The 19,898-nt window shown below is 35.4% G+C and overlaps 1 protein-coding gene across 1 annotated transcript in view; it reads left to right on the plus strand.

Moving 5' to 3' along the window:
* Positions 1-19,898, plus strand: part of LOC116181315 (cleavage and polyadenylation specificity factor subunit 1) — a 35,212-nt gene that overhangs the window by 552 nt on the left and 14,762 nt on the right. The window contains exons 2-10 of the mRNA XM_031501633.1: positions 37-356; positions 4,109-4,359; positions 4,409-4,590; positions 4,642-4,926; positions 10,013-10,603; positions 10,675-11,374; positions 11,422-11,585; positions 16,363-16,797; positions 17,259-17,588. Of these exons, the coding sequence (XP_031357493.1) occupies positions 37-356; positions 4,109-4,359; positions 4,409-4,590; positions 4,642-4,926; positions 10,013-10,603; positions 10,675-11,374; positions 11,422-11,585; positions 16,363-16,797; positions 17,259-17,588 (3,258 nt within the window). The remainder of the gene's footprint in view (positions 1-36; positions 357-4,108; positions 4,360-4,408; positions 4,591-4,641; positions 4,927-10,012; positions 10,604-10,674; positions 11,375-11,421; positions 11,586-16,362; positions 16,798-17,258; positions 17,589-19,898) is intronic.

Below are 19,898 nucleotides of genomic sequence, written 5' to 3' on the forward strand. Positions count from 1 at the left end.
GATTGTCCCTCTCGTATTTAACTCGTGCTCGTTTAGGACGGCTGGACACAATTTCACCACAATCCGATCGTAAGGGCCGATCCAGAAAATCGTTGCGCCGTCATGACGGTCTTCGGTAGAAAACTGGTCGTGCTACCGTTTCGGCGCGAGTCCGCCATCGACGACGGCGATCCGACCGACGTCAAACCGATGATCACGAGCTCGTACGGGTCTAAGGCACCGATTTTGGCTTCCTACATGATCGTGCTAAAAGACTTCATCGATAAAATCGACGACGTCATCGATATACAGTTCTTGCATGGATATTACGAACCGACGCTCCTTATTTTATATGAACCGCTTAAGACATTCTCAGGGTAAGGCTCATTCATTTTTTTTCTCACTCACACACTTTTAAATACATGATTGCCAGCAACTTCTCTGAGTGAGTGAGTGAGAGAACAGTACATACAAATTTCTAAAATCTTATTAATATTGTGCACTAAAAGTTAACATTTGCAAAATCATCATGATCCCGATATCTCAACTTGCTAAATCAAAAAACTGAAAATCACAATTCCATATTTCCAAAATTTCAAATTCCTAAACATTCAAAATCTCCATAATCACAAAAATCTCATTTCCATAATACCTAAATTAACAAATTACCAAAATTTGGAAATTCTAAAACCCTAAGATTCCAGAATTTCAAAAAAAATTAGATATATTTCCTAAATTCGCAAATCCAAAAACTGAAAATCATATTCTCCATTTCCAAAATTTCAAATTCCCGAACATTCAAAATTTCGATAATCACAAAAGTCTCATTTCCACAATAACTAAATTTACAATTACCAAAATTTGAAAATTCCAAAACCCTAGGGTTCCAGAATTGCACAAAAAAATTAGTAATATTCAAAATCTCCTAAATTCCGAGCTAAATTCGCAAAATTTCTAAAATCTCAATACAGATGTTAAATCCCAACATTTTCAAAATCCAAAAATTCTAAAATCTTATTAATATTGTGCACAGACAGTTAACATTTGCAAAATCTTCAAATCATCCTGATCCCGGTATCTCAACTTGCTAAAATCAAAAAACTGAAAATCACAATTCCATATTTCCAAAATTTCAAATTCCCAAGCATTCAAAATCTCGATAATCACAAAAGTCTCATTTCCACAATAACTAAATTTACAATTACCAAAATTTGAAAATTCCAAAACCCTAGGGTTCCAGAATTGCACAAAAAAATTAGTAATATTCAAAATCTCCTAAATTCCGAGCTAAATTCCCAAAATTTCTAAAATCTAAAAATTCTAAAATTTTATTAATATTGTGCACAAAAAGTTAACATTTGCAAAATCATCATGATCCTGGTATCTCAACTTGCTAAATCCAAAAACTGAAGATCACAATTCCATATTTCCAAAATTTCAAATTCCTAAACACTCAAAATCTCCATAATCACAAAAATCTCATTTCCATAATACCTAATTTAACAAATTACCAAAATTTGGAAATTCTAAAACCCTAGGGTTCCAGAATTTCAAAAAAATTAGATTTATTTCCTAAATTCGAAAATCCAAAAACTGAAAATCAAAATTCCCCATTTCCGAAATTTCACATTCCCAAACATTCAAAATCTTCTTAATCACAAAAACCTCATATTTTTAAAATCTCAATGTGTTAAATTCTCAAAATCGCAAAATTTTCTAATTCCCAAAAATTATGATAAATGTCAATTATCTAAAAGTTCAGGATCCCCAATATTATTAATTTTCAAAAATTCTAAATTCTAACTCGAGCTCCAACTCCAACATTTTAGAATCTCAAAATTCACAAAATCACAAATTTTAAAACTCTAAAATATTTCAAATTTCTCAAAAATTCCCAAAATATGAACAATTCTTAATCACAAATTCCAAAAACTGTTTCAGAATTCCGAAATCAAAAAGTGTCTAATGTAATAATCTCAAACTCCCAAAGGTTCAAACATCAGAAATTCCCAAAAATTGAAAAATTCTCTCAAACTCCTTAAGTTTGAAAAATCCCAGTATCACAATTCACAAAATTAAAAAAATCCCCAAACTCAATCTCTAAATATCTAAATTCACAATTCCAAAAATTGTCAAGTTCTCGAATAAAAAAAAATTAATTATTCAATACTTATCTCTTAAGTTCTCAAAATTTCAAAAATCCCAAATTCTACTTTCCAAAATGTATGAAAAATTCTCACATTTCAATAATTTCAAATTCCCAAAATCTGAAATTTCTAAAATTTAAAAACCTTCAAAATGCAAATTTCAGGAATATCGTGCATAGAAAGTTCACATTTGCAAAAATCATCGTGATCTCAGTATCTCACTTCCTAAATCCAGAAATCCAAAAAAACTTTCCAAAATTTCAAATTCCCAAATATTCATAATCTCCATAATCACAAAAATCTCATATTTTCAAAATATCTAAATTCACAATTACCAAAATTTGAAAATACCAAAAGCCCAAGGTTCCAGAGTTAAAAAAAATTTAGATATATTCAAAATCTCCTAAATTCTGAACATTTCAAAAGTCTCAATATGTTAAATTCTCAAAATCGCAAATTTCCAAAATTTTAAAATTTCTTATTCCCAAAAATTATGATAAATGTCAAATACCCAAAAGTTCAGGATCCCCAATATTTTCAAAAATTCTAAACTCCAATTCCAACATTTTGGAATCTCAAATTCCTTCACAAAATCACAAATTTTAAAACTCTAAAATCGCAAATATTTCAAATTTCTCAAAAATTCCCAAAATATTAACAATTCTCAAATCACAAATTCCCAACACTATTTCAGAATTCCGAACTCAAAAAATGTCTAATGTAATAAGTAATCTGAAACTCGCAAAGGTTCAAACATCACAAATTCCCAATTCTGAAATCTCAAACTCCCAAAGTTTGAAAAATCCCAGTATCACAATTCACGAAATTAAAAAAATCCCCAAACTCAATGTCTAAATTCACAATTCCAAAAATTTGTAAGTACCAACCCAAGTTCCAGAATTAAAAAAAAATTGAATATTCAATACTTATTCCTTAAGTTCTCAAAATTACAAAAATCCAAAGATGTTAAATTTCCATAATCTCAAATTCATAAAATCTCATAATCCCAAAATTCACTCCAAATGTTCAAAATGCCGTAATATTGTTCGTTTCTAAAACTTAAAAATGGTCTAAATGCTCAAAATTTAGAAATTTTTAAAATTCAACACTCCCAAAATTTCAAAAATACCAGAATCTCAAATTACCAAAGCTCGAAATCTCAACAATCTCATTTGTTCAAATTTTCCAAATGACTCCAAAAGTTTCAACATTCTACAATTTCTACTTTCCAAAATTTACATTTCAAAAATTTCAAATTCCCAAAATCTGAATTTTCTAAAATTTAAAAACCTCCAAAATGCAAATTTGAGGAATATCATTCGCAAAATCTTAAAATCATCATGGTCCCAGTATCTCACTACCTAAATCATACAAAATTTCTAAAATTCCAAAATGTCAAATTCCTAAAATTTTAGATTCTTAAACTTAAAATGCCAAAGTCAAAAATTCACAATATCAGAACATTCCAATATTTCAAAAGTATCAAATTCGCTTACAATTTGATGTTGTTGTCTGAGTTACGAATAGGAGTTCTCCCAACTCATTTGTGCTATGACGCGCCGTGGCCAGTCCGCAAAGTTCCCCATTTCGTCGAGTACCATCTTGAGTTGAAGACCTACTGCACAGTGAATTAAAAACAGTCTTTAAATGGAATGATTTATAATAAACGAGCGCGAAATCACTACTCATCAATTCGGCGTCGATGGTGGAACTTCCATTAAACACGCTTCAAGTTGCTTATATAGCAAACGGAAAGTGTCTAGAAAAAAACAGGGAACATTCCCGAAAAGTCTAGAATGCGTCGCATCCGCCGGGACTAATCTTTTATCGACTTGATGGCGCCCCGATGTCTGGGATACTCGCTGCAATATTACCTTAAATTGTTAATCAAAATTAATACACAGTCAAATTGAGACCCTGTTTCTAGTACGCGGTTTTAGATTATTCGTAAACTATCAAATTAATGGAATCGTTTTTTGTAGACGAGTCGCCGTCCGAACGGATACCTGCGCAATGGCGGCAATGTCGCTAAACTTACAGCAGAAAGTCCACCCGATCATCTGGCAGGTTACGAACCTGCCGTTCGATTGCACCAGGGCCGTCGCGATCAAGAAACCTCTCGGAGGTACCTTGATCTTTTCGGTGAACGCCCTAATTTACCTCAATCAAAGTATTCCGCCGTACGGCGTTTCGCTGAACAGCATCGCGGATAGCAGCACCAACTTTCCGCTAAGTAAGTGGGCACGGTTTCACAGTCCTAGGTTAATTTCGATCGGTTGTAGAGCCCCAAGAAGATTTGAAGGTGAGTCTCGATTGCGCGCAGGTCAGTTTTTTGGCCGACGATCAGTTGGTTTTGTCGTTGAAAGGTGGCGAACTGTACGTGCTCACTTTGCTGGCGGATAGCATGCGTTACGTGCGCAGTTTTCATTTCGATCGCGCCGCCGCCAGCGTACTAACAACATGCGTAAGTGGTAACGTTCTCAACAGATGTAGCTTTACTTCGTTTCGTTTACAGATCTGCATTTGCGAAGACAATTTCTTGTTCCTCGGTTCACGCCTCGGCAACTCGCTGCTGTTACGTTTCACCGAAAAGGACAACCAGGTTATAATGTTGGACGACGATCCGCCCGCCTTGAAACGTGCCAAATTGAACAGTAACGCCGACCAGTCGGATGAGTCCGAACGGACTTTAAACGACTGCATGGCTAGCGATGTGATGGACATTAGAGACACGGAAGAGTTGGAGGTGTACGGAAATGAGAAGCAGGCCAGTTTGCAGATTGCCAGTTACGTTTTTGAGGTTAGTTTTATTCGTGCGACTGCCTTTGTGGCGCTTCTAGCACGGCCTTGGTTTTAATTCTAAAACCAAACACTGTTCAGCTTCTTGTAATCTGAAACTTCAGCATTAAGTGGATCTGGTAAGTCAGAACGACCTTCCCAGGTAGGTAAGTACTCGTCTACGATGACGATGGTAACCTCTATCAAGTTTTCATCAGCCGGTCACAAATTTTCATTGACAGTTCGATTCTGGCTTATTTTAACACTAAAAGTTCAATGACGTCACTCAACTTTAAACAAATTCTTTGAGTTTTAATATCATAATTATTTAATCACCTGTTTATTTGAAAGGCGGTTCTCCGACTCGAAAATGTTCCTTCGCGTAAATTTTATCACTCGTAAATAAACGGCCTACGTTTATCTTTCTCCTTTCTGCCTCGTCAGTTACTCGTACTTTGGCACACATTCGGCATCGTTTAAATGTTTCCCAACGACAACACATGCCATACAGCTATGTGGTTAGTCATACATATTAGTGGAGGGATTTTCGTCAACTTCTTGTAGGACTTGCTCTTCGTATTCAACATCCCTGTAACTTGAACGTCCCGGCGGCTCAGAATCGAACGATTCCGTTGGTATTAAGCGACGTTGGACGGCGGAAAACGGCCTACTATCTGGAAATATTTGACCTTACACTCGTGGAGCCTCAAACGAGTTTCCATTATGTGATGTTTTACAATGTATAGGTTTGTTTGTTACGCCAATGATGTTTTTTTTTACTGACTCGTCGACTTGTAGGTTATAGCTTTATTGATTTAAAGATATAATTCAGGTAACGTATCAATTTTGATCTTGATGGAACATTCAAATTTCGCGCTTTATCCGAGCACAACTTCCCAAATTTTCTTGTTATAAATTACCCAAATTAAGTTTTGGGATATACCAATATCACCTTATTTATTTACCACGTAATACATAACAGGTATTTCTATAGGCAAAGCGAAAAAAGGTAAGTTTCATACAATGAGCTCAAGATAACCACTTTGGCTGATCATGTTGCCCCGACATTCTGTCGCCAGACTTCCTAAAGCTATGATGAGAACAATACTCGATAAAATTTAAATGCGCAGAACAAAAATATGATAGCCAGTTTACAAATCGAAACTACGAATCTTTTACAAATCTAAATTTACTCAAATTTTGACTACTCTGCTCACTCTCCTAACACACCTGCAACAATGCCCACTCTAAAATTTCGAAAAAAAAATCCGAATTAAGAGCTACCGTTACATCTTGAATGACCCAATCTAAAAAACTGCGCATCCCAAAAAACTCAACTTCAGACACTAAACCAGAAGAAACCGCCTGTTTGGCATAACTTCGATTATCAAAACTAATAAAAATTGCTCATCCACGTTCATGTATTTTACTATAGCGAACCGTGCCAAATTTCAGTAGGGAAAATGGCATACAGCGTTTTGAAAAGAATCCAGCTCTGACCCTGCTAACCAAAAACTGTACCTGGTACGGGTGGTCGCTTTAGGGGTAGGTAGAAAGATTTGCTTTTGAATTTACAAATTCTCTAGTATAGGAAATTTTATACGTGTACCGCTTCATAGTGAAAGAGAACGGAACTAAAATGCGAGAGAATGAAGCGCTTTCCGATAAGCAACGAGTAAGAGCCAAAACGCCACAGTGTTCCCGGTTCTAAAGACCGTTCTTCTCACGGAGCATGAGGGACAGCCTTTACATGTATAAAAAAAAACGTAGCTGAAGCGTGTTTTGCATTAAGGCCGATTCGGGCTCGGTGAGTACATAAGTAAGAATTGGGTGGGAGATAAGAATTCTTCGCCGAATCTATGTAACTTGTGCGCGGCATTTTTATATCGCGTAATATTAGATTCTTAGCTGAACCTCCAAAGCGAACCTATGTAAGGTGAGCGCGGTATTTTTAGAGCGCGTAACATTTTCAACTAAAAATTGCGACACGAATTCGTTTAATCGAGGTGTACGGAAGATTTAAACAGCCGCGTAATCGTACATGATGTTTTTATCGCGAAAGTTGAAGCTAAATGCCGAATTACAAGGGAAAACTGTGCCGCCATTTCGACGAAATTATTGTCGTGTGTGCATTTACTTCCATTGCGAGCTGCTTTTACAAGTAAACCTAATATAAATTGGCGACGAACATTTTCGTGCATTATTGCATTCGCATGATCGAAAATTTTACGTTTATATTTGGAGTGTTTGGTTGCGATAAGAATAAAGTTTATTAACCAAATTTGCGCACCTATCTTGTTTATACGGGGCGATAAGATTCTAATTAAAACGGCAACCGGCAAAAAGTTTAAAGGTGATTAATTAGCGATTTTTCTATCTGTTAAAACCCTGAGATTATGAGGGTGAAATTGACATTTCCGTATTGCAGAACATTGGCAAATTATTCCATTTCCATTCCAACTATTAAATTTCGAGGAACATGAAGCCCAGTAAACCGTCTCTCAAAATTCACTTTCAACGAGCAGTCAAATTTACCAGGCGATACAAAGAGCTCAATTGTATTGCACAAGGCGTTCCACCATACAAGTTTCCGAATTGCCGCTACCATTCAAAGTTCAAAGTAAGTTTTTTGCATGGTGTAACAATAGAGTCGACCGTTTTGGGGATTTAGTAAAAAAAAAATTGTGCTCAAGGTCAATTTAACATTCCTAAAGCGGTCGACCCATCCCCCCGGATGTTGCTCTGATTGCCGAGAAGCGGCACGGTTTGCAGAACCTAGAAGAATCAAAATTCTGCACCATCTGAATCTTTAAGCTGCCACTGTATCGTCTACCGTGCCATGATCTTTTGAGATTAGTTTTATTCGTGCGACTACATTTGTTGCGCTACTAGCACGGCCTTGATTTTAATTCTAAAACCAAACACTGTTAAGCTTAGGTGATTCAGCTTCTTGTAATCTGAAACTTCAGCATTAAGTGGACCTGGCACGTCAGAATGACCTTCTCAGGTAAGTACTCGTCTACGATGACGATGGTAACCCCAATCAAGTTTTCATCAGCTGGTCACAAATTTTCATTGACAGTTAGATTGTGACTTATTTTAACACTAAAAGTTCATATTCAATGACGTCACTCAACTTTGAGGAACTTGCTTTTAACCAGCCGTTACTGTTAGCGATCCAAAAATTAAAGACATTCTTCGAGTTTTAATATCATAATTATTTAATCTGGTTTTTATTTGAAAGGCGGTTCTCCGACTCGAAAATGTTCCTTCGCGTAAATTTTATCACTCGTAAATAAACGGCCTACGTTTCGTCTTTCTCCTTTCTGCCTAATATTAACCTCGCCAGTAACTCGTACTTTGGCACACATTCGGCATCGTTTCAATGTTTCCCAACGACAACACATGCCATACAGCTATATGGTTAGTCACACATTTTAGTAGAAAGATGTTCGTCAACTTCTTGTTGAACTTGCTCTTCGTATTCAACATCCCTGTAACCTGAACGTCCAGACGGCTCAGAATCGAACGATCCCGTTTGTATTAAGCGACGATGGTCGGGGGAAAACAGCCTACTATCTGGAAATATTTGACCTTACACTCGTGGAGCCCCAAACGAGTTTCCGTTATGTGATGTTTCACAATGTATAGGTTTGTTTGTTACGCCATAATGGTGTTGATTTTGTTTACTGACTTGTAGGTTATAGCTTTATTGATTTAAAGATATAATTCAGGTAACGTATCAATTTTGATCTTGATGGAACATTCAAATTTCTCGCTCTATCCGAGCACAACCTCCCAATTTTTCTTGTCATAAATTTCCCAAATTAAGTTCTGGGATATACCTCATACAATGAGGTATATGAGCTCAAGATAACCACTTTGGCTGATCATGTTACCCCGACATTCTGTCGCCAGACTTCCTAAAGCTATGATGAGAACAATACTCTATAAAATTTAAATACGCAGAACGGAAACGTGATAACCAGCTTACAAATCGAAACTACGAACCTTTTACAAATCTAAATCTACTCAAATTTTGACTGCCCTGCTCACTCTCCTAACACACCTGCAACAATGCCCACTCCTAAATAATCTCCGAAATGACTACTTTCTATAAAATTTCGAAATAATCCGAATTAAGAGCTACCGTTACATCTTGCATGACCCAATCTAAAAAATTGCGCACCCTACAAATCTCAACTTCAGACCCTAAACCAGAAGAAACTCCCTGTTTCGCATAACTTCGGTTATCAAAACTAATAAAAATTGCTCATCTACGCCCATGTATTTTGCTATAGCGAACCGTGCCAAATTGAAGTATTAGGCGTAAAAAGGTTTGGTTTTTAATTTACAAATTTTCCAGTATAGGAAATGTTATACGTGTAGCGCTTCATAGTGAAAGAGAACGGAACTAAACTGCGAGAAAATAAAGCCCTTTCAGATAAGCAACGAGTGTACCAGCAGATAAGAGCCAAAACGCCTCAGTGTTCCCGGTTCTAAAGACCGTTCCCACGGGGCATGAGGGACGGCCTTTACATGTATAAAAAAACGTAGCTGAAGCGTGTTTTGCATTAGAATCGATTCGGTCTCGGTGAGTACATAAGTAAGAATTGGGTGGGAGAGACGAATTCTGTCTCTAATGTAACTTGTGCGCGGCATTTTTATATCGTTGTTTACCAAAGCGAACCTATGTAAGTAGAGCGCGTAACATTTTCAACTGAAAATTGCGACACGAATTCGTATAATCGAGGTGCACGTAAGATTTAAACAGCCGCGTAATCGTACATGATATTTTTATGGCAAAAGTTGAATGTAACTGCCGAATTACAAGGGAAAACTGTGCCACCATTTCGACGAAATTATTGTCGTGTGTGCATTTACTTCCATTGCGAGCTGCTTTTACAAGTGAACCTAATATAAATTGGCTTTGGTTAAAGAAATTTGTGCTCAAGGGCAATTTAACATTCCTAAAGCGGTCGACCCACCCACCCGGGTGTTGCCCGGATTGCCGAGAAGCGACACGGTTTGCAGAACGTAAAAGAATCAAAGTTCTGCACCTTCTGAATCTTTAAACTGCCACTATATATAACATTTGTCTCTTTTAGGTGTGCGATAGTTTATTAAATATCGGTCCGTGCGGCAACGTGGCCGTCGGCGAACCCGCATTCCTTAGCGAGGAGTTCAGTCACAATGTCGACTTCGACCTCGAACTGGTCACGACCGCCGGCTACGGCAAAAACGGCGCCCTCTGCGTTCTCCAGAACTCCATCAAGCCGCAAATCGTGACCACGTTCACGCTACCCGGCTGCGTCAACATGTGGACCGTTTGCAAGAACGACGAGAAGCACGCGTTCCTAATCCTGAGCCAGGAGGACGGCACGATGATCCTCCAGACCGGTCACGAGATCAACGAGATCGACAACACGGGCTTCTCGACGCAAGGTCCGACCGTCTACGCGGCGAATCTGGGCGGAAACAAGTACATCGTGCAGGTGACCACCATGGGGGTGCGACTGCTGTATGGCACCACGCAGCTGCAGCACATACCGTTGGACTTGGGATCGCCAATAGTTCACAGTTCGAGCGCCGACCCGTACATATCGATTCTATCCGCCGATGGTCAAGTGATTACTTTGATGTTGCGCGAGGGCCGAGGAACTGCCCGGTTGGTCGTCAGCAAGTCTACCTTAGCAAATGTAAGTGTGGCGGACTTTTTCTTGTGTCTGGGTGGTGATTACAAGCAGCTTAGAGAAGACTTCTGTTTTAGACGCCAGCCGTCACAACCCTTTGCATGTACAAGGACGTCTCCGGGCTGTTTGTAAATAAAATCCCCGACGAATTCACCCACATTCCGGCAGCGTACATCAGCGACGCCGAAACGCGCGCCGAAATTGAAAACGAGGACGACCTCCTCTACGGCGACGAGACCGATTTCAAAATGCCGACGCTAAATCCTCCCCCGCCGAAGCCGAAAATATTCTTCAACTGGTGGAAGAAGTACCTAACGGAGGTGAAACCCACCTACTGGCTGTTCGTCGTGCGCGAAAACTCCAACTTGGAAATCTACTCGATTCCCGAGTTCAAGCTGAGCTTCATCGTTCGCAACCTGTGCTTCGGTTTCAAGGTGCTCGTCGACAGTTTGGAGTCGGTTCCGATTTTGGTGACGAACACGGCGGCCGTCATGAACGAGATATCGATCCAGAAAGAGTACGAGGTGAAGGAGATCTTGATGGTCGCGTTGGGTAATCACGGATCCAAGCCTCTCCTAATTGTACGTTTGGATCACGACTTGTATATTTACGAGGTCTTTCGGTTTCCTCGTGGTAACTTGAAAATGAGGTTCCGTAAGTTGAAGCACAATGTGATCTACTCGCCCAACGTCGAGGGCAGAATAGAGACTGAGAATTCTGAATTTTTTACATTGCAAGAGCGTGTGTCGAAAATGAGGTACTTTAGTAACATTGCAGGTACCTACTTATCCGTCATTTACTGTCATTACATCCTTCCATTGTAGGTTACAATGGAGTTTTTATTTCGGGCGCCAATCCATACTGGGTCTTCTTAACCTCGCGCGGTGAGCTACGGACGCACGCTATGTCCATCGACAACGAAATACTTTGTTTCACTTCGTTTAATAACGTCAACTGCCCGCAAGGCTTCCTATACTTCAACAAAAAGGTAGGTGTCAAAAATCCCAAAAGTTCAATTCATAATCAGAAATTTTCAAACTTTCAAAAATCTCAAAATTCCAAAATTGGACATTTTCAAAATTTCAAAAATTCCAAGCATGTCACATATACCAAATCTCAACCTCAAATTTGAAAATTACAAAAAACCTAACATTTGTATAATGTCGGATGATCAAAATCAGGCCCGGATTGGGTCGGCGAGTTACCAAGTAAAAATCGGTGGGCCGAATTATATTCGAGAACTCGTAAAATAAAAAAATGAAAATTGTAACATGAATAAAACTTTTTATTTAAAATAACTGAGTAATGAATACAAAACTATTTTGATATAAAAACTGATGAATACAAAAATAACGTACCCATATAGCCATTAGGCCATATAAAAAAAAATGGTATTAAATTGCGACTAAACAATATTAGCGCACTACGCAACTGCAACAGAAATTGTGTGTTTTTTAGTACTAATAAAGTATAGATTATATACTTTGGCATACTCAAACCTGTATTGAGTATATAAATACCTTTTGACACTTTCATGTACCCAAGTGAGATTCACTGAGATGTGAGACAACGTTTTCCAAACTGAAATATATTTTAAATAGACTGAGAAATTGCTTATCGCAAGATCACTTGGAAGCTTTTTTATTTATGTCGATAGAAAAGGACATTCTTCTAGAATTAGAAAATGACGAAATTATTGATAATGTTGCTCAAAAAAGTTCTAACCTTAAAAGTTTATTATTATTTTAGTGACGGGAATTTTTTGTTTTGAATAAACTTTAGTTACCTAGTCCTTGTTTTTAGTTTTTGTTTGAATTTTGAAACTTTTAATTTTTATTTGTGTTTATCATTTCATCAATTATTATTAACATGTTTTTATTTGTTTGTATATTTTTGTCTGTTTTTGAGCAGGTTGTGGTTTAGTTTAATGTTTTTATATGGTTATTTTATCTTTTATCCAAGAAGTAATCTTTGGCTTTGAATAAAAAAATTCCAAAAATATAGACTTTCAATATTTTTGTATGAACGGATTTTTCATTTAAATACCTACTGATGCGCAAAAAAAACGCGCGACCTTGAACATTTTCAAAATTTTGGACTACGACGCTAATGGGGAGCAATATTCTGGAATTTTCTTATATCGGCCGGCGGCCGGTGGGCCGGTATTAGAAATTAAACTCGGGCCGAAAAAAATTACCAATCCGGCTCTGATCAAAATCTCAAATTTTCAAAATAATTCGGTTTGATAATTCAAAAATCTGAAAATACCTTATCTTTCAAAATGACAAACGAAAGTTATGAGTCAAAATTCCAAAATTTATAAAAAATCCCAAGAATTCTAAATATATAAAAATTGAAAACCAGTAAACTTTCAAAATTTCAAGAACCAAGTTGTTAAAATTTGAAAACTCGCATTGAAAAAATCTCAAATTCCCAGAATATCATACAAAAATTTACAAAATCTTGAAGTTTCGTGATCCTGGTTCTCTCTATATCGCCAAAATGTTAAAAATCTTTATTCTCAAAATAATTTGAATCCATAATTCCAAAATCTCAAATTTCCCAAAATTTCAAAAATCTCATTCCCAAAATCTGAAATTTATAACATTAAAAAAACTTCAAAATGCAAATTAGAGGAATATCGTTCACAAAAAGTTCGCATGCGCAAAATCTTAAAATCCTCATGATCTCGTTATCTCAACTTTCCCAAGTGTAAAAATCGCCAAAATTAAAAGATTCTACGATTTCAAAAGTGCAAATTTCGATAATCTCGAATAATCATTATCTCAAAATTCCAGGTTTCCAAAATGTCAATAATTTCAAATTTCCAAAAAAAATAAGTAAAAATTTCTCAAAATTTTAAAAGCTTTATTCCCAAAATGATTCCATTCAATATCTCCTAACATTTCAAAATTACATATTCACAAATTCCAAAATTGGATAATCACAATATATTCTCAACATTTAAAATCTCCATAAGCACATAAATTTCATATCTAAATCAACAGAATCAAATTATCAAAATTTGAAAATTCTAAAACCCAAAGGTTCCAGATTTTCGAAATACTTTTATAATCCCAAAATCTCAAATTTTCAAAATGGAACATGAAAATCACGAATCCGAATTCGGATACCAAATGTCGTGTAGATCGGATTTTTGTAAGAATTTTGGGAATATGCAAGGTGATAACAGTTGAAGAAATAATGTGCCAACTTCCTCTAAGTGTCAGCGCTGAGTTTGAAGGTTCATTTGTCCTAAAATCCCAAAATCTCAAATTCCAAATCACAAATTCTCAAAATATCTTGAATTCCTAAAATTCCAAACCCAAATTCCTAAAATCTCAAAATTTCCGAATCTCAAATTCCCAAGCTTCACGAAATCCCAAATTTCAAAAGTAAAATCTCCGCTCTCAAAATTAAAATCTATACATAATTTCAAATTTCCATAAGTTCAAAACTGAAAAAATTGTAAATCCCCCCTATCTCAAACTCAAAATCCAAAACCCTCGAAATCCAAACATTTCAAATTCTTACAATATGAACAATTCCAAAATCTCAAGTTGGGAGAAGTTTAAAAACTCCAAATGTTCAGAATCCTGTAATATTCGTTTCTAAAACTTCAAAATTTTCTAAATTCCAAAAATGTAGATAATTTCAACTCCCAAAATATCCTTAAATTACCAAAGCCTGAAATCCCAAAAATCCCGTTTTCTCAAATTTCTAATTCCAAAAAATTAAATAAACTCAAAAATGTTCATGGATCCTCAACATTTTAAATTCCCAAAATTTCAAAGATTCCGAACTCAATATTTATAAAATCTGATAATATTCGTTTCTAAAACTTAAAAATCCTAATTTTCCAAAAATTAAAATTTCAAAAACCAAAAAATTGAAAAATCTCAAATACCCAAAAGTTCAGGATCACCAATATCTTGAATTCCTAAAATTCCAAAGCCAAATTTCTAAAATCTCAAAATTTCCCAATCTTAAATTACCAAGCTTCACGAAATCCCAAATTTCAAAACTAAAATCTCCACTCTAAAAATTCAAAAACTGAAAAAATTGCAAATTCCCACTATCTCAAACTCAAAATCACAAATTCTCAAAAGTCCAAAACCCTCGACATCCAAAAATTTCAAATTCTTGCAATATGAACAATTCCAAAATCTCAAGTTGGGAGAAGTTTAAAAACTCCAAATGGTCAGAATCCTATAATATTCGTTTCTAAAACTTAAAACTTAAAAATTTTCTAAATTCCCAAATTGTATAAAATTTCAACTCCCAAAATTTCGAAAATATCCTCAAATTACTAAAGCTTGAAATCCGAAAAATCCCGATTTCTCAAATTCCCAAAAATTGAATCTCAAAACCCAAAAAAGTTCAGGATCCTCAACATTTTAAATTTCCAACATTTCAAAAATTCAGAACTCAAAATCTATAAAATCTGAAAATTTTAGAATCTCAAAAGTCAAAACTCGAAATCCGAAAATTTCAATTTCTTACAATATCAACAATCCGAAAATATCAACTAAAATTTCAAATTACCAAATCCTGAAATTTTAAAAACTCCATTTTCTTTAATTTCAAGTTTTTAAAAATTTAAATTCGAAAATTCTATTTCCACAATTTCGAAAATTTTACAGTTCTTAATTCAGAATTTCAAAGAATCTTATAAGTATTTTCATAATCTCTAAACCCATCCAAAAATTACTAAAATGTCAAAACAAGGTTCCAGAATTTTAAATCCAAAATCCATAAATAGTAAAAATTGAAAAACAACAGTCTAAAAATCTCGAAATTTCTTGCCATATCACAAAGATCCCAAAATCTCAAGTTGCCAGAAGTTTAAAAGCTCCAAGTTTTCAAAATCTAAATTCCCAAAATTTTGAAAAAACAAAATCTCAAATTTCCGTATTCCAAAGATTTTAAAAATCTCAAAAATTCAATTTTCTCATGTTTGACAAATTGTGAAAATTCTGAAGTTTTTAATTCCCAAATGTACAAATTTTTCAAATTCCCAGTCCAAAATCCCCAACACAAATTCCTAAAAATCTCAACATTCTAGAATCTCTACTTCGCAAAGATTTAATTTCAAACCACAAAATCATTTGTAATCAAATTACAAAAATTTTCTTTTTCTAAACTTCCAAATTTTTAAAATCTTAAATTCCCTTTCAAATATTCTGTACTTCAAAATCTTAAATTTCCATAATCTCAAAATTCCTTAAATCTCAAATTCTCAAATGTTTACAAATTCCAAAATCACAAATTTTCATCATTGCTAAATTCTAAAAATCACCAACTTGAAGTTTGAAATTTTCATATTCTCTATACCACAAAATATCAAATTACTAAAATTTCGTAAATCTCAAATTCACAAAATTAAAAAATTCACTCATTTTTCCAATATTTCAAAACACATTTTTTTTAAACGGGAAGAATTACAAATTTCCAAAATTCTAAAATCTCAACATTAAAAATTTTAGATAATTTATTAAATCCCAAAAATTCAAAAATTCCGAAACCACATTATCAAAAATTTAAGATCTCAGATGTCCAAAATCTCGAATTACCAAATTCGCAAAACTCCAAAATTATATAAATGTATTTCTTCCAAAATCGAAAATGTCCTTAATCTCAAATTTTCAAAGGTCTCAGTCGCCATGTTCCTTAATCCACGAAATATCAAATTTCTAAAATCACGAATTCCCAAAATTCAAAAATCACAAAATTTTAAAAATCAAAAAAATTTCTGAATTTTGTAGTCCGAGTTGCGGATAGGAGTGCTCCCGACCCATTTGAGCTACGACGCGCCGTGGCCAGTCCGCAAAGTTCCCCTAAGATGTACTCCCCATTTCGTGGAGTACCATCTCGAATCGAAGACCTACTGCATAGTAACGAGCATTGCGGAACCATCGACTCAGTATTACAAATTTAACGGCGAAGATAAGGAGCTGTCGATCGAGGATAAGGGCGATCGGTTTCCGTACCCGCCACAGGAGAAGTTTAGTATAATGCTCTTCTCACCGGTCTCGTGGGAAATTATCCCGAACACCAGGATCGACTTGGAAGAGTGGGAGCATGTGAATTGTTTGAAAAATGTTTCACTCGCGTATGAGGGTACGCGATCGGGGTTGAAAGGATACGTAGCCCTAGGGACAAATTACAATTACGGGGAAGACATTACGTCACGGGGAAGGGTATGATAGTAGCGAAGTTACTGGAGCAACATGGCAATTTCTTTCTGTTCAATAGAGACCAAATTGAGAGAGTTTTTTATTGCTAATAACATTCGTTTTTTCCTTTTTTAAATCTGCGTCTGTCAAAACAAAAATTATTAAAAATAAAGATAAAGAAAATTTTAAAAATAAAAACTAAAAATAAAGAATTAAAAAAAATAATTTTTGAAATAATCAAAATTATTAAAAAAAGATACAAATATATAAAATTAAAAGAATAGATGATTAGAGACTTTAATAATGGCATTGCAAATCATATAAGTTCAATGAAAGAAACAAAAATAGTAAAATTTCCAAAAAATCAAAAAAGCAAAATACAAAAACTATAATTTCTAAAAAAAATCGTAAAATTCTTTCTTAAAATTGCCATGTTCTCCAACTTTATTTTTATTTAGGATTTTTCTTACATATCAAATTTGTAGATTTTGATCTTTGATATTATTGAAGTGGTACCCGAGCCTGGGCAGCCGTTAACGAAGAATCGATTTAAAGAAATATACGCCAAAGAGCAGAAGGGTCCGGTCACCGCCCTTTCGCACGTGATGGGATTTTTGGTATCCGCCGTCGGTCAAAAGATCTATATCTGGCAGTTGAAAGACAACGACCTGGTGGGGGTCGCCTTTATCGACACGCAAATTTATACCCATCAAATTCTGGCGATCAAGAGTCTACTACTGATCGCAGACGTGTACAAGTCGATTTCGCTTCTGCGATTCCAAGAGGAGTATCGTACGTTATCGCTTGTGTCGAGGGTAAGTGTTCAAATCCAATAGATCTCTATTGACCTTGGAAAAAGTGAGAGAAAGGTTATTCAGGTAAGGTGACCTTCTCTGGTGACGCTCTATGCATAAATCTTCCTATATTCAATAAATGCACTACTTGTTCAATTCCAGGGTACTAATATATTGGCAATTGTCAAACAAGATTTTTAGTTTTTTTATAAGGCATGTAGTAAAGGTAAGTGGAAATAAATTTTTCACTTTTTAACAGCTGTGATTTTGTTATAAATGAATAGATTTCGAAAAACAAACTGAATAACTTGAAGGGCGTGAATGTCCCTTTTTCATTCTTCAATCCACATTTCATAAACACGCTTATCGGGTTCCACCTCCACATTTCCTAAGACGCGCACATTCCCACAATTAACGCCTATCGACGTAAACAGCCTGCTCTTATCAAACACATTAATTTTATCGCAACTGTCCAGCTTTACACAAAAGTATCAAAAGATAATAAAATTTAGCACACCTGCAAATTTTATACAATACAACATACAAAAAAAAAGTTGTAAAGACGCGTGGTTCTATTTTAGCATCTTAAAAATGTGTTCAATTCAAAAATGAGAAATTTTTAGGAAATCAAATAATCTGAGCGTTTTTGAAATTCAAAAATCTGCCCAATTTAACAAATGGACATTTTATCATGTTCCCCTTATGGTGTGGTTCTTTTATTTGGTAGCTTACAGCACATGAGGCGAGAAACATTTCGCCGATTAATGTGCGCATGTGCAGAGTGCGCTGTCAAGTTTCTTGTGAAGATTTTTTTTTAAATTTTAGCCCGAGCTGGTTCTAATAACGGGCGATCAAAAATGAATTGCTATCGAGTCGCCTTTGGAAGTCCAAATTAAGTAGGATTTCCCAGGTAAACAAAAATTCCAAAGGTGACTCGACAGCAACTCATTTTTGATCGTATAGCAAAAACAAACGTGGCGCTATAGTGCAAATCAAAGTGCGCAATTTCAAATTTCTTGTAGAGATTTTTATGAAACTTTAAGGTGGTTCTAATTAAAAAATGGTGAAAATCAAGTGTGCCCATGTTCACACTGCGCTCAACTTTTTGGTGGGGATTTTTTGAAATTTATGCTCTTCTAATAACAGCAAACGTAATGCGTATCGTTAAAATGAAGTATGCGCGTGCGCAGACTGTGCACTCAACTTTTTTGCGGGGATTTTTTGAAATCTAAGCTGGTTCGAATGAAAACAGAGATGTAGTGCATCTAGTGAAAATCAATTGTGCGCATGCGCACACTGCGCTCAACTTTTTCGTGGGGATTTTTGAAATGTATCCTCTTCTAATAACAGCAAACGTAATACGTATCGTTAAAATGAAGTATGCGCATGCGCAGACTGTGCACTCAACTTTTTTGCGGGGATTTTTTGAAATCTTAGCAGGTTCAAATAAAAACAGACACGTAGTGCATCTAGTGAAAATCAAGTGTGCGCATGCACAAACTGCACTCTCGTGGAGAGATATGTTTTTGAAATTTTAACTATCGCTGGTTATAATAAAAACAAAGGTAGCGCATATGGCGAAAATCATGTGTCCGCATGCGCAAACTGTGCACTCAACTTTTTTGTGGGGATTTTTTTAATTCTTAGCTGGTTCTAATAAAAACAAACGTAATGCATCTAGCTAGTGAAAATCAAGTGTGCGCGTGCGCAGGCCGTTCAGTCCCCTAGGATATTCCTTTGAAATATTAAATTAAAGAATCTGATGAGTCAAATGAACCAGCTAGGGGTATGGGAGGAATCCAGCGGCCGCCCCCCCCCCTCCATCCAAGAGGGAGTTGGCAGAATCACACAAATTAGATCTTATTTTAATCTTAGGTTTGCATTTATTGGTAACTAGCAACACCGTTTTCGTGGGAACTTCTTCTAAGTTCTTTCGGAGTCCACCTTCAAAGAAACCTATGTTCTAAATGTCAAGTCTCTTTTCGACTATAGAACATAAAATCTGAAGTCATTTTAAAAAAATTTTCCAAAATAAATAACACATTATTATGGCCACTTTTTTCCCTCTACAAGATGCTAGTTTTAAATTTTAAAACATCAATTTTGTTTTTCCTTATGGAAGAAATTTTTTACTTTTTGTGTCATTTGACAGAGAATTGTCTTCTGATTTCAGAAATGGAAACACACAATTTTTTTAATATTATTAAAATATCTTCTTTTTTCCTAGAAAACTGTTTTGGGTAGTGTGCGTACGTAGTTTCTTGCGTTTTTACGAATTAATAGCACTATTTCTTATTATTCAAATCAGAAAAATGCTCTATCAAATGGCAC

The sequence above is a fragment of the Photinus pyralis genome, unplaced genomic scaffold (assembly GCF_008802855.1).
Source record: "Photinus pyralis isolate 1611_PpyrPB1 unplaced genomic scaffold, Ppyr1.3 Ppyr1.4_LG9, whole genome shotgun sequence".
Classification (NCBI taxonomy): Eukaryota; Metazoa; Arthropoda; class Insecta; order Coleoptera; family Lampyridae; genus Photinus; species Photinus pyralis.